The sequence below is a fragment of the Thunnus thynnus genome, chromosome 22 (assembly GCF_963924715.1).
Source record: "Thunnus thynnus chromosome 22, fThuThy2.1, whole genome shotgun sequence".
Classification (NCBI taxonomy): Eukaryota; Metazoa; Chordata; class Actinopteri; order Scombriformes; family Scombridae; genus Thunnus; species Thunnus thynnus.
The window spans coordinates 23,490,292-23,504,846 of record NC_089538.1 but is presented as its reverse complement, the minus strand read 5'-3'; the positions used below and the strand labels follow the sequence as shown (position 1 = coordinate 23,504,846).

Genomic DNA, 14,555 nt, shown 5'->3' with positions numbered 1-14,555 from the left:
CAAGAAAAGAATGCAGCTTTATAATAAGGCACCTGTGTTCGCAAATAAAATATACACAGATGCACATTCCTAGTGGATGACTTTGCGATGGGAACACGATATTTGTGATGCCCAGGAGAGATAAATTAATTGCTACCACAATAACTTTCCAGAGTTGAAAAATCCTGTCTCAAAGTATGAATCACTGTGCAGTGTTTTGGCATCTGAAAATCCTTCAAACTCAAGAATCTGTACTGAAGCAGTGAATTTTATCTTTTCGTTCGTACCTGAAGCAACACTCATACACCAGTGCAGTCGTTGTGTTTTTTTATTGCTGAAGAAAAGAGAGTGAGTGCACCTGAAATGTTGATGAAAATCCTTTATTGCACAGGAAAACCGTGTGGGCACAACTATGGCAAGTAGGTTAGGACAAAGTTGAAGCAGGAAGTCATCTGCAAACTGTGATCGATTGAGAGATACTTTTAGTGTTCGTCTTTGTTTTCTCCTCCAAATAAGTTTGTCTGACCTGTTTGTTTAAAGTAACTGATCTTCTGATTGTTTCTTGTCCGATCTTAATATTTTCTTCCCAGTGATCAACTTGGTGATTACAATGTTATCACAACTGACAGAACCTGTGGCTAAACCTAAGAAAATGAGCTCTAAGTTGTAATAAACTGGACTTATCCTTTGTCAAAAGATTAATGTGAGTACTAAGGGTGATTTTTTTTATTATTATTCACACAGCAGAGGGACGAAAACTGCCAGTGGCCAGGCAGGCATCAGATGAAAGTACAACGAGTGATGCCGAAAGTCAGTTGCTCCTGAAGCAGAGAGACATAGAGGACCAGCTGAGACAGGAGGTGGCTGACCTCAAATCGAAGCTTTGTGAGAAAGACAAGATCATCCTCAAACTACAGAACGACCGCAAATCTAGGTTAAGTACTGTCGTATGCCAGCACACCCAGCCAACGATTTTCTGCAGTCCTTCCAAATCCTCCCTGGAACCAAAAGCCTTCAGCCCGCCCTCTGACCTCAGCCCTAAAGCCATAAACTTACCCACCGACCACAATCCGAAACCAACGGCCTCAACCGACAGCAACCCTCCTTCTGTCAACTTACCTCAGAGCAAGGGAGCTAAACGTGACATCTCAAGGCAAGACAGCATCCCAGCACATGGCCGTCCGATTCAAAGAAAGTATCGCAAGAACAGCTGTCCAGCTAATTTGAACTATACATTGTTCAGTTCCTCTTCAGCCAGCACGTCAAAGGAAATGCCAGGTGCTGTCGATCGTTCAAACAGTGACTCTTGTGTTCAGCCCCGTCCAAACATTCCCAAGACTCAGCGCAGACATTCCTACAGTAACCGCTTCTCTCTCCTGGAACATGTGACGGAAGAAATGGAGCTGTTGGTGTCGGAAGAAAAAGAGCCCAAAGCAAATCACGAAGTGTGAAAGTTGGAATTCTGGCGACCATGGCAAATACGAGCAAAACGATCAGCACGGCTAGATACCACTAGCAGTGTGTGAGATATATGATTTTACATAATTTGGGTGAATATATGTTAAAACATTGTTGTTATTGAGAGTATAAACTCTATTTTGTCATCCCTGTCATAAGCTAACCGGCTGCTGGCTCCAGCTTTCACTTACCGTGCAGACACGAGAGTGATATTGATCTTCTCATCTAACTCTAAAAAAGTAACAAATAAGTGTATTTAAAAAATAAAATATTCCTTTAATGTTAACAGCTCTGTGAACTACTAACCTTGTATTCACTGCTTTGATGTTTCCGTTCTGCACCTCAGAGATATTACCTGTCAATCAAACAGTGTGGGTTTTTATTTAAGTGTAATTATTTGCATGTAATTAAAAAAACATATTACTGAAAGAACAAAAACACATAAAAGGGGACATTTCATTTTACTATCTACTGCCTTTTCACTGGAAAAACTGGCCCTCTTGTACTTTCACTCTTCTTTTATTGAAATAACTGGTATTGTCTTAAATATGCAACGAAACAATTGTAAATACTTGAGATGCAACAATTTTGCCAGTGTTTTTCACAAATGATGTAAAAGAACATTGTCTGTGCACAAAAGGATTTACTGATAACGACCTGAAAGAATGTGTAAAACAAAAAAAACATTGAATCAATATCTGTGCATACTTTATTATTATTATTACTATTATTATTATTATTTATTAAAGCATTATTACCATTGGTTTATTCAGAGTATATTTCTATGAAAATGACTATACACTATAAATTCTTGGTGGTTGCACACCAGGAAAAGAAACGGGTGATGTGAAAAGTCCTTTTGTGTTACTGAAAATGTTCAATGAAAATGTTATATACTTACTAATATTTGTACAAACTCTGTAAATAGAAACATTTTTTAATTTGTTGTTTTTTTTTACAGCTGTCCTTTTGTATATCCACTTCACACTGTTGAAATAAAGCTCTTTGACCCAAAAAAGATAAAGACTACCCCCTAGTGGATTAAATATGACAATGCACTCTTTGTTAGCTTTTGTGTTGGATCTTAGGTGAAGGTTTTCATCCACCAGTAGTCAGCTTTTCAAAACTTTTCTGATAGTTTTTGATGAGGTTGAAGTAAAATCTAAGACCAAAAGAAAAAATTTTCAGAATTGAAACGTGAGATTTTGATCAGTAAAAATCATATTTTAAAATTTCATTTGGCAGTTTCTGCTTCAATGTTGTTTTATCATTTGGTGTAATTTGGGATAAAATGACACAATGCAAGATGTTCAAATGCATCTTTGGTTATTGTTAAAAGGAACTGCAGCACTTTTGGCCACTTACTACGTGGTTTTGTCTTTAAAGCTGGACTGATCAATATTATTATATCATCAATACAGGAAATGACTCAGTGTAATGTGTAAGGTGTCACGCATGATGATCCCACGAAGAATTATCTGTTCCTCTCAATTCTACACAATCTTTTAGCATCTTTCAGCTCATTGTTTTGGTTTTATGGCCCCCAACTTAACCGTTTTGGTTCACTCTCAGCACTGTCATAGCTTTGTTTTGGGCCGCAGCAGGCAGTTGTCTTCAGAGAAAAAGCTCTAAAAAGCCACAGTACACTACCTGCTCAGCACCAAACGACAAACAGACACAGTTAGCTGTAGACTAGCTGGTGAACATAGTGGAGCATTTAGCAGCTAAAGAGCCAGATATTTCCCTCAGGAGTTGGTAGAGAGTAAAAACAGAGCTAAAGGAGAGTTAATATTGGAGTTACATTCACCAGGTGGACAGAAACACGACTCCAAATGAGTGTTGCTCCATGTCAACTAGATGTGTAAATGAGTGACTGTTTGCTAACACGTTCACAATAACAACTTTATAAGGTGATATTACGTCAGTGATATGACTACAGCTTATTGTGCTGCCCCCAAGTGGCAAAAAACTTAACCTTGTTAGTGCTGGTTTTATGTTTGGGGTTAGGGTTAGGGTTTGGGGTTGGGGATAACCCTAACCCAAAAACCCAAGAGCGGTTGCTTATTTGTTGATTAGTGGTTATTGGTAAGACTAGTGGAACCAGCTATATATGTTGGACAACTGAGCAGGTCATGTTATTCAGATGAAGTTGTCTTTACAGCCAGTTGGGCCATTAACCTAAGTGAAATTGTAGGCCGAGTATCTGCTCTTTGCTTGGGTGAGGATAGGGCTCTTTAGAGGTGTGCTAGGTCAGAGAAAGTTTTGTTATATAACTCTTAGTAAGACTATCGGAGCTAGATAAGTCAGGATGGCGGCTGGACTCCTAATCAGGGCATGGCATTAATATTAGGTTGAGTATTTTCCCAATTAATCAATTAGTTAATTAGAGCCCAAGGTGACGTCTCTCAAATATCTTGTTTTGTCCAAAACAGTCCACAACCCAAAGACATTTAGTTTACTGTCATAGATACATATAAAGTAATGAAAAATATTCACATTTAAGAAGCTGAAATCAGAGAATTTGAATTTTTTCCTTAAAAAATGACTCAAAACAACTAATTATAATCAACTAATCATTGCAGCTCTAATTCTAATGATACTGCCTGTCAAACCAGCTGCGTCAACCATCGTAGTTTAGCCTGAGCAATACAATGTAGATGTAAGGCTGGGTCTGCCTTGATGCCGAGTCTGCTCTTTGCTCGGGTGAGGATAGGATTTAAGGATGCTAGGTTAGAAAACGTTTTCTGATATAATTATTTGTAAGAAATTGTCAAGCTAGATAAGTAATGGAGATGACGGCTGGACTACTGAGCAGGCCATGGCATTAAGATAATACTTCCTATCAAGCCAGTTGGGGCAGCCATGGCAGTTTAGCCTGAGCAGAAACATTGTATCATCTGCTCTTTGCTGGGTGACAGTTGGATTTAAAGGCAGCTAAAAGATAAGTTAGGTCAGAGCTAGAAGATGGTGTCAACTACCTTGAGGCCCAGTTGATTTATGATAGCACAGCCTAATACCCACTTTAGGACCTCTTTATAGGCCAAAACATGATTTAACATGAATACTGGGCTTCCAGAGGAAAGCTCACCCAACTTTTGGCACATTTTAACTGTGTATTGATAAGTAACTATGAAATTGCCTTATTACGCTGGAGGGTTTTTGTTTTGCTGCTAAATTCTGAAGGAAATCACACCAGCAGCTACCATGACACCTAACAGAGAGAGAGAGAGTATCTGCGGGTGTAGTTCTTCAGAGAGGAAGTGCGCAGATCAAACAGTCTGTCTGTCCACCAGATAGCGGTGGGACAGGATGCAGTTAACACCGTTCTGCTTGATGATGTGTGAGTACAAACTCTGACATTACTTTAATAAATCTCACTAGTGTGCAATGAAGTTCTATTTAAACTTGTCGGATTCTCTCCACATACTGCTGACAGATATTTTAGTGTCTTTTTGAATTAAATAATCATCTTTTCACTTTATTTCTTCTCTTTGTTGATTCGTTCTTGCATCCCGTGCTATTTTTCTACCCCTCATCTCTTTCTCTCCTTTTTCCTCTTTGCTCAATTCTTTATTTCTTTCCTTATTCCTTTTAATTCTCGCATTCCTCATACCCTTTTCTCATTTTTCATTCTCCTTTTCATATCTCCTGTTTTCTTTCTTTTCACACCCTTTTCTTGCTTTTTGTGCTTTCTATGTGCTCCTTTATACATTTCGAATTTCCTCTGCCTTCTTCCTGTTTTCATCTTTGTCTTCTTTCCTTACTTATTTTACTTTCTTCCTTTCTTTTCTTACTATTTTCTTCCTTATTTTCATCTCCCTAATGCCCATTCTCGTCACTTCTATGTTTGCTTCTTTCTTTCCTTCTTTCCACCTGTTGTTTGTCTTCTCTTCTTTTCTCCTTCCCTCCTTTTCTTTCAGTTTCCCTTAGTTTTATCCCTTCCTCCTCCATCCCTGCAGCCTACCTGCAGGTCAGCCCTGACAGGTCTCAGTTCTTCAGGTACAACACCGTCTCTCTGAGCTGCGAGGATCAGCTCAACTCCACCGGCTGGAAGGTGAAGAGGAAAACGCTGGACGGCGGAGTCAGAACCTGCTCCTCCGGCTGGGGCTTCACCTCCTCGGGCTCGATCTGCATCATCAGAAACATCTACCCAACCGATACCGGGGTTTACTGGTGTGAGTCTCCAGACGGGGAGCAGAGCAGCGGCGTCAACATCACCACCACTGGTACTGCACACAACACTTAAAACAAGTGGTGATGTTTACTTTCATGCTGGCTTGAGTTCAACTTAAAACCACATTTACAAATTTTACATCAGAATCCATGTCTGACAAGTTTTAAATCACAAAGTTGAACTTTACCAGAAGCCCCATTTCAAGATCTTACAAGGACATTTGTGGAGCTGACAGGAGCTTTGTGACACTGCTGCTATGTTTTAAAGAAAATATGCAAGAGTGAAAGAGATTAAAACAAAACAATAAATCAAATCCTGCACACTTTCAGCACTTATGGGGAATTTATTAGATAGTTTTGGTCGGGAGTTGATTTTTCATTCTGAAAGAAAATATATGCCAATGTTATGTATGTTAGTGACAAAATACGTACAACTGTAATATAAGATATAAAGCCTAAAAAACAGGAAAAACAGATTTTATTTAATTTATATTTATATTCTGGGGCTCTACTGGAATATCTTTGCATGATTTACAGTTCAAAAAACTTGCAGCCCCTTAGTTCAGCTTCTGTCTGAAACAGCCCGTTTTAGCTCAAGTCTCTTTATGGCCCCCCTCCTCTGATCTGATTTGCCAGCTTCAGGAAGCTTCCTCTGGTTCTGGAGCACTGAAAACTACATAATTTACTGCTTTAGAAAGTTGCAGTCGACCTTTGAATGGTGGCAAATGGCAACAGCCAAACAATGTACAGATTTCGTTAAAGTTGCTTATCATTTTTTATGCTTATTGAAACTTCAGAGTTTTGTTTCAAATTGAATGTTGTATTTGAAGTAAGTGAACCCTTGATTGAAATCTCAAGATGAAAAAATAGAGTGTCACATTTTATCTGCTATTAGTTTTGAAGTTATTTTAGACTGTAAATCCAACTATTATAACAAATATGTAGTATGTTGGATGTGATTCTGATGTAAAATCACAATTTTTAAGTTGCAAATTTCTTTTCTTAAGATCGTACTGTGATCCTGGAGAGTCCTGCTATGCCAGTGTCAGAGGGAGCTGCTGTGATTCTGGGCTGCAAAGGTGAGAGCAGCCCCAACCCCAAGTTTATCTTCTATAAAGATGGCCGCCCCATTGGAAAGAGTTCAACAGGAGAGATGACTATCCAGCATGTTTCCAAAACTGATGAAGGTCTCTACATGTGCAGCTCCTCTTCAGGTGTAGAATCAATAGGCAGCTGGCTGGCTGTTGAAGGTGAGATAAATGGTTTTCTTAAAGCTGACTAATGCTAGCAAAAATACCACACATATGAGAACAACAATAATGAAATGCGAGAGTTCCTTTATTTTACTTACTGGGACAGTTCTTTATCGCATCATTGAATTTATTTCTCTTCACAGCTTCTCTTCCACCTTCATCTCCAGCTCCGGATGCAGCTTCGTGTTCAGTTTCTGTCTCCAGACTTGTGTGTCACCTGGGGGTGGGAATACCTTACTTGCTGTCCACCATCTTATTGGGACTCATGTACAGAGACAGGAACAGAGGTAAGAACTTTGCTCTGAAACAGATTGAAATGGTTTTAAAAGAAACATCTTAATCTGAGTAAAACCTTCACTGATTATTACTGATGATTAATAATAACTTTAATATAAACGTAGCCACTGATGTTGTTTATCTCCTTCTGCTCACAGCAGCAGCTCGTCCGGAGCCAGACAGAAGAGGAAGCAATGACATCATTATGGAAATAGTTGTGTAGTCCTACAAACTGGTAAAGCAGTTCTGCATCATGTGATGCTGCACTGCAGGATGTTCTGGACATTCAATCTGACCAGCAGTATTGAGTTTAATTATCTGCCATATTTGATACTTGACAGCAGCAGATTCAACAGTTCAAGACTGTAGTGATCATCCAAAAAGAGTTTACAAATGCTTATGTTCTCTTAGACATGCTGAACACCTTACAACTACTGACCACTGAATCCTGATTAAATATAAATCATATTTTGTTGTGTCCTGCAATCTTTAAAGACCCCACACAATGACCGACACAAGATCTCCTGCATCGCTGAAGTCCATTCTCAGTGTTTGTGCACTGGAGGCTTCAAGTTTCCGCGTCACACTTGTATAAGTTGCATACTGGACCAGGATTGGCTCCAAACTAGAGAAACTTTTCTCCTTCAGCAGATGAATGTGAAAACAAACTCTGCACATACATCATTCTGCACAGAGAAGAGAACAACATCCAACTGAAGGAGCAAGAAACAAAACACTTTTTTCAAAAAAAATCTAAGCTAGATCCGCAACATCAACCTTATTTCATCCAAAAAAAATTTTGATTTAAGCAATGCAAGTACAAGATATAAATTCAGGCATAAATAACGATTATGTGAGACTAAAAGTAAACTTTCTCATGTTTTTTTCTGCTTTACAAACATCTGTGATTGGCTGTTGAACCAAAGTTTTTGATTGGGCCATGTAAAGGACCAGTGTGTAAGATTTAGGAGGATCTATTGGCAGAAATATTGGCAAAAATGGAATATAAATATTCATAAGTATATTTTAATTAGTGCATAATCACCTGAAACTAAGAACTGTTGTGTTTTTGTTACCTTAGAATGAGCCTTTCATATCTACATAGGGAGCGGGTCCTCTTCCACAGAGTCTGCCATATTGCACCTCCATGTATATACAGTAGCCCAAAACGACCACCACAGGTTCTTCTACATGTTTGGAAGGGGAGAGGGAGGGGAAGAGTTATCAGCTGGTTGCAATCTGCTGCTGCTGCTGCTGCTGCTGTTGTTGTGTGTGAAAAGGAAACGGAGGGGTTGTGAGAGGAGTGTTTGTTTTTAGAGACAGTTCGTGGTTTGGGGTATACACAGTTGTCAAAGTTGTTTTCATCTTGCAAAGTGTTTGAGGTGTGAAGTTTTAGTCCAGGTGCCTACTGTTGGTCTTTGTTTTTTTTTTCCTTTTGACATTTCCTCTCTTTCCAGTGGAAACCCCGAATCAACAAAATGTCAACTTTGCAGGAAATGACTGACAGAGAATTTACTCAAAACATGAAAGTACGTGCAATTGTAGAACTAATCTGAAAAGGTCAAAACTAAATTGGAAAGGCATCGTTTTAACAGAAACAGATAACTACTGTAAAATTGCCTTTTAGCAGTTTATTCTTTTCTCTCATTCTCATATAAATGTTACAATACAGTGCATTTAGTGCCAGAGATTTATTGAATCAGCCTTTTCAGGCTTTCTGTGTGGGTAGATCGTGGTGAGATTATCTGTGCTGAAACTAGATGAGTCTCAATTCTCAGAAGTGGAAACAATGAGATGTCCCACTTAAAAACCCACAAATAGGCCAACGTTTGTACTAAAAACACGTCCAATTTAAACTGAAAATAATGTAAAATGACTAAAGCTTCTTAGAGACATTATCTACATACAAAATAAGTAGCACTATCTGTTCTGGTAAATTTTAGAAATTTAAGATTTTGATGTGGGACGGAGTAAGGAATGACTATATTTTGCATATTTTGTAGCGTGATTTGAAACTCTGGTGGTTTGGCTGCTGAGTGAAATTGTTCTTTGTTGTGTTCTGTGGCTAAAAATATGCAATAAATCTATTGCAAATCTATCACTGTCGCTGCTTTTCCTGGTATATACTGACGTGTTACTAGAATGCAGTGCAACATAACTGGGGCATGATGGTGAAGTGGTCAAATTTTAAACATAAGAAACTATAATTTAATTGATTTTAATTTGATTGATCATTCGTCATCATGTTTGGTTTACTGATTCCAACGCGAACATCAGGTGTACAGCTCCAGACACACTACCAGATCTTCCATCCCCGAACCTAAACAGCAAACAGGTAATTTGTCAGAGCCTTGCATTTAGCATTTTTCTTCTTTTATCATTTAAAATTTAGATATATTAAAACTACTTGGTAAAAGCTCTATGTGATAAGAAGATCACTAAACATAAGTATCATTCCATTTCCACCTTTCTGACAATGTCAACAGAAACTGAAAATGTATAAGCTTCGTAAAAGTAGAATTCATGGCAGAGGTGTTGTATTGGATTGCATTAGAAAGTTTGAGAATTCATGTAAAATGAAGAAGAAATATTTAAGATTCTGCACAATTTCTAGGTCAGCAATCAAATTTAAGCAAATTTGTGGCATTTACCAACCTAACTCCTTTGTACAAAAGGTCAGATTTCCTTCAGTTGTATCTCTTCCATTGAAGCGTTCAGATGACTCTCAGCTGGATTTGATTTACTCATCAGAGGCTCCTCCTGTTGACCCAAGGACAACAGGAGGGTTAAATGGAGGAAGTTTGGAACAACCAGGATGCTTCCTTGAGCTGGCCACCCAGCCAAACTGAGCAATTGGGGGAGAAGGGCCTTGGTAAGAGAGGTGACCAAGAACCTGATGGTCACTCTGGCTGAGCTCCAGAGATCCTGTGTGGAGATGTGAGAAACTTGCAGAAGGACAACCATCACTGCAACACTCCACCAATCTGGGCTTTATGGCAGAGTGGCCCGACAGAAGCCTCTCCTCAGTGAAAGACACAGGAACGCCTGCTTAGAGTTTGCAAATAAGAACCTTAAGGACTCTCAGATTGTGAGAAACAAGATTCTCTGGTCTGATGACACCGAGATTAAACTGTTTGTTCAGACCTGACATCTAAGCGTCATATCTGGAGGAAACTAGGCATTGCTCATCACGTGCCCAATACCATCCTAACGGTGACGCATGGTGGTGACAGCATCATGCTGTAGGGTGTTTTTCAGTGACAGGGGCTGGGGGACTCATCAGGGTTGAGGGAAAGCTGAACAGAGCAACGTACATAGATATCCTTAATGAAAACCTGGTCCAGAGTGCTCATGACCTCAGAGTGCGCCGAAGGTTCACCTTCCAACAGGACAATGACCCTAAGCACACAGCCAAGACAACACAGGAGTAGCTTAGGGACGACTCTGTGAATGTCCTTGAGAGGCCCAGCTAGAGCCCTGACCTGAACCCAATTGAACATCTCTGGAGAGACCTGAAAATGGCTGTCCACTGACGGTCCCCATCCAACCTGACAGAGTCTGAGAGGATCTGTGGAGAAGAATGGCAGAAAATCCCCAAATCCAGGTGTACAAAGCTTGTTGCGTCATACCCAAGAAGACTCAAGGCTGTAAACGCTGCCAAAGGTGCTTCAACTAAGTACTGAGTAAATGATCTGAATACTTTTGTCAATGTGATATTTCAGATTTTCCTTTTTAATACATTTGCAAAAATGTCTAAAATCCTGTTTTTGCTTTGTCATAATGGGGCACTGAGTGTAGATTGAGGGGAAAAACTAATTTAAACCATTTTAGCATAAGGCTGCGATATAATAAAAAGTGACGTTGTCTGAATACTTTCTGAATGCACTGTATATGTGTCATTTCTGGGTTAATTTGTGTGTGTTTTTGTTCTGCTTTTCTGCAGAGGTTTGACTTCCAGTGTGAATTCAGGATGTGGGTAGATGTCTGGCTGAAAGTGATTCAAAGGAACAGAGACAGCATCCAGACAGGATGGAGATCACACCCCTCTGCCTCTTGATCTGTGAGAAATTTTACTTTTTGTCAAATAATTCCTCTGCAGCTTGTTTTTTTTTTTTTTTTGTCCATTTGTAGCCTCTCAATTTATTTATAACATTACACTCTGCTAGCAAAGTTGTGATTTGCAGCACAGGGAGAAAACGTGCCTACCAATCTATAAAATGTTATGACTAAAAATGTCTTTTAGCGACATGGGAAGATTTTTGACTTTGATCTCCAGCTAAAATCATTCCAAAAATCACAGTTTGCTTGCAAATTTGTACACTTTAAAGGCAAATATCTCTGCTTGGAGTCCAATTCCAAGCTGCAAATATACAATCTGCAATAACTGGCTGGTAAAATAGAGAAATCTTTTTTCTCTCACTTTCTATCAGTTAATCTTTATTTTAATGTTTTAATATTGTAATTGCTTGGTAAAATAGTTTGAGACTAATTGAAAAATTAATGCAACCATATTGCTGTTATTGAGTACTTTCATGTCAGTTTCATAAATTCACTTTTCTTACAAAGATTACAAAGATATAACATTAACCATAGTTTATTTGCCATAACTGTTGTTTCAATTGACATAAATAATTTTAAAACATTTGCATTGAATATTATTTTGCTGAATTGTCTAGAATCAATATTCTGCCTGTCGATATAGATATTTTACCACCTGGAAATTACTGTGAGGTCACGGGTAACTTAATAAAAGTTTATAAATACTTTTATCCTTTTGAAATCAAAATCTAATGACCATTAAAATGTTCATATCATGTCACAGGGTTGCTATTACAATTATTCAACTGATGGCACAAACAACAGACAGCAAACATTTCATGATATTCCAGCAAATCTTGCTAAATTATACACAGTATATTTCCCTTATGAGGCTAATTAACAGGCCGGGCATCTGAATTACACTTAACCTCAGTATCTGGCTTTGTAGATCATTTTAGACTTTATTTGTCCAGGTTTTGAGCTATCTGTCTTTAAGATGTCCGCCGCCACACCAATACAATACAATGCATTGAAAAATTATGTTCCAGAACAGCATACCAATACAGTACTCCTCACTATGGAAAGTTTTTTTTGTGGAAAATAATATTATAGTATCCAGTAAAAACCAAAGTTCTCTGAATGGCTAGATAACACTAGGGGTATGTGAGAAAATATATATTTTGTATGTGTGAGATGATCGCTGGTAAATTAGATTTACATTTTCTGAAAATAAAATGATTACAGTTCTCTAAAGCAGCTCACAGTCATCTAACATGCATTAAAGATGTTAGATTTAGATGAAAGAGCATTTTAAATGCATGGTTTAACATTAAACTCACATCACTGTCATGCAAGTTTCATCTCTAACACCTTCAAGTGGTTGATGATTTCACAATGTGATGTCAGCCCAGCACCAGCAGGCTGACTCGCACAGTTCTGACCACATCATAGCTTTTTATAAGAAAGAGCACATAAGGTTTTCTGATAACAAACAACCACAACAGCATTTCAACTTGATAGTTTCAAAATAGCATCTGACATCTCCTGTATGAACCTGCAGCAGCCACACTGATCATCCATCCTGAAAGAACTCAGTTCTTTCGATATGAGTACATCTCTCTGACCTGCGCAACGCCAGGGAACTCCAACGGCTGGACAGTGAAGAGAAACACTTCCTCTGGGTCGTCTCATTCATGTGAGGTCAGCTGGGGTCGCTTAAATGGGTCCACCTGCACCATTAGGGGTGTCTGCACGTTAGACAGTGGACTGTACTGGTGTGAGTCTGAGCGTGGGGAGTGCAGCAACGCTATAAACATCACAGTGAGCAGTAAGTTTGCAATGCCAAATTTTCTTGCAGCTTGTGTGTGGAAGTTAAAACTTTAACATTCTGTCATAAACTCTGTATGCAACATTAAGCCATGCCGTCATCTCTGCCCTACAAAGCCCAAACACATTCAAGTCAGTCAAAAATGATTTTGTCATGTTTTTTTGCCATATAAAAAATGATAAACCACAGAAATGTACTCTGGCTTGGTAAAATGTGGGCTACTGCTTGTTGAAAAACTATTAACTTAATTTAAAATTAGCAATGCTCCAATATGAACATATGTCCTGCATTGAAAATGTCACTTGTTAAAGTGTGAAGCTACAAGTACTCATAATGCAGAACAACAACACTTACTGTTCCTTTTTTTTTAGTTTCAGTTTTTAATGTCAGTTGTTTTCATGGGAATTCACAAAAGACAGAATGTTTGCTTTATCTTTACACTATTTATAAGACAATAGTGTTGATATTAGCACTGACACAGAACAGTCTTTTTTTTAAGAAAAATATCTGCAACTAAGGATTGAAAAACAAAAGAAATGATCATTGGTCATTTTTTTCTGTACTTCAGAGGGTGTTGTGTTCCTGGAGAGTCCTGTACTTCCTGTAACAGAAGGAGATAAAGTGACCCTTCGCTGTTCCTACAAAGAAACATTTGCGGAGAGCTCAACTTCAAATTTCTCTGCGGATTTCTACAAAGATGGTGTTTTCATCGGGACTCAGCCTGCGGGACAGATGACCCTCCACACAGTGTCCAAGTCTGACGAAGGCCTTTACAAGTGCAAACATCCCACAAAAGGAGAATCACCACAGAGTTTCCTGGCTGTGAGAGGTGATGATATTCTTCTTTAAATACAGCATGTGTATAAAAGGAGGTCAGCTCCAGTGTTTAGTAATAAACATTTGTCTTTGACACTTTCTGGTGTCTTCATTGGTCACTTGACCCTCACTTTGCAGGCCATAGCAGTTTCTGGAGACTCTCCTTATATTAAAACCCCACAACTAATTATTGCTTTGGGTTATTTTTCTAGTTTGTCTTTCTAGTTATTGGTCTGACGCGCCTTAAAGTCTAAAACAGATTGCAAAAACTTTATTTGACGCATCTCTCTCAGTGTGGTATGCAGTGGACTTACAAGATCTGAGTTATCGCCAAATATTTATGTGCCTTTACTCTCTTTCAGTCATGCTATTTTGTGAATATTCACATAGTACTACTTGAAAATTTTGAAAAATCACTAAATTTTTTCTGATGTTCACTTTCTTCCTCACAGTTCAGGACTCAAGCGTCCCTAACACTCCTCCTCTCAGGCTGGTGTGAACCATCCTACTCTTCATCCTCTTCATTGTCATCTTCATTGTGTGTATATACATGTACTGAAGGTGGTCTTGAGGTAAGAACATCTCTGAAAACCCTTAAAATAACAGAATATGGTAACTCTTTCAGTCCCAGACCAAAAACTGTATTTTATCCTGATTTTATTTGTGCCCCTCAAACTCTTATAATAACTTCAGATATGGATGTTGTATATTTTTCATTTCAGAATATCCAGAAC

General features: G+C 38.6%; 4 protein-coding genes and 1 long non-coding RNA gene across 10 annotated transcripts in view; 3 read left to right on the top strand and 2 right to left on the bottom strand.

The window, feature by feature from the left end:
• The window catches only part of LOC137174196 (butyrophilin subfamily 3 member A2-like), a 69,074-nt gene extending 67,029 nt beyond the window's left edge, over positions 1-2,045 (top strand). For all 3 annotated transcript variants that reach the window (XM_067579365.1, XM_067579367.1, XM_067579366.1), the window contains exon 8: positions 724-2,045. In XM_067579365.1, coding sequence (XP_067435466.1) covers positions 724-1,430 — 707 coding nt within the window. In that variant the 3' untranslated portion in view covers positions 1,431-2,045. The remainder of the gene's footprint in view (positions 1-723) is intronic.
• Positions 1-14,555, bottom strand: part of LOC137174193 (zinc finger protein 850-like) — a 343,824-nt gene that overhangs the window by 211,810 nt on the left and 117,459 nt on the right. The gene's annotated exons all lie outside the window — the stretch shown is intronic.
• LOC137174206 (Fc receptor-like protein 5) lies at positions 4,701-9,237 on the top strand. Its single transcript, XM_067579379.1, has 5 exons — positions 4,701-4,777; positions 5,358-5,663; positions 6,618-6,860; positions 7,007-7,150; positions 7,298-9,237. The coding sequence occupies exons 1-5, from the start codon at positions 4,747-4,749 to the stop codon at positions 7,360-7,362; spliced, it is 789 nt and encodes a 262-aa protein (XP_067435480.1). The 5' UTR covers positions 4,701-4,746; the 3' UTR covers positions 7,363-9,237.
• On the bottom strand, positions 5,910-10,138 carry LOC137174219 (uncharacterized). 2 transcript variants are annotated; one of them, XR_010925314.1, is made up of 4 exons: positions 9,795-10,138; positions 8,216-8,326; positions 6,962-7,125; positions 5,910-6,851 (listed from the first exon to the last, which is right to left on the bottom strand). It is a non-coding gene; the product is annotated as an uncharacterized lncRNA (long non-coding RNA). The 2 variants fall into 2 exon arrangements; XR_010925313.1 differs by having other exon boundaries at positions 6,962-7,164; positions 9,795-10,137.
• The window catches only part of LOC137174207 (Fc receptor-like protein 5), a 48,886-nt gene continuing 45,393 nt past the window's right edge, over positions 11,063-14,555 (top strand). Inside the window, exons 1-4 of one of the 3 annotated variants that reach the window (XR_010925306.1) lie at positions 11,064-11,199; positions 12,739-13,005; positions 13,574-13,834; positions 14,274-14,393. Coding sequence is in view for 2 of the 3 variants with exons in the window: in XM_067579382.1 (XP_067435483.1) it covers positions 11,169-11,199; positions 12,739-13,005; positions 13,574-13,834 (559 nt within the window). In the remaining variant the exon portion in view is untranslated. Of the gene's footprint in view, positions 11,200-12,738; positions 13,006-13,573; positions 13,835-14,273; positions 14,394-14,555 lie in introns of all 3 variants that reach the window. The other 2 variants (XM_067579382.1, XM_067579381.1) reach the window with 2 other exon arrangements.

What these genes read in the sequence shown, in the direction of transcription:
- LOC137174206 (XM_067579379.1), top strand. Translation starts at nt 4,747, where the DNA reads ATGCAGTTAACACCGTTCTGCTTGATGATGT. An exon ending in ACCGTTCTGCTTGATGATGT is followed by an intron (nt 4,778 to 5,357) that starts GTGAGTACAAAC and finishes CTTTTCTTTCAG; the next exon opens with TTTCCCTTAGTTTTATCCCT. An exon ending in CAGCTGGCTGGCTGTTGAAG is followed by an intron (nt 6,861 to 7,006) that starts GTGAGATAAATG and finishes TTCTCTTCACAG; the next exon opens with CTTCTCTTCCACCTTCATCT.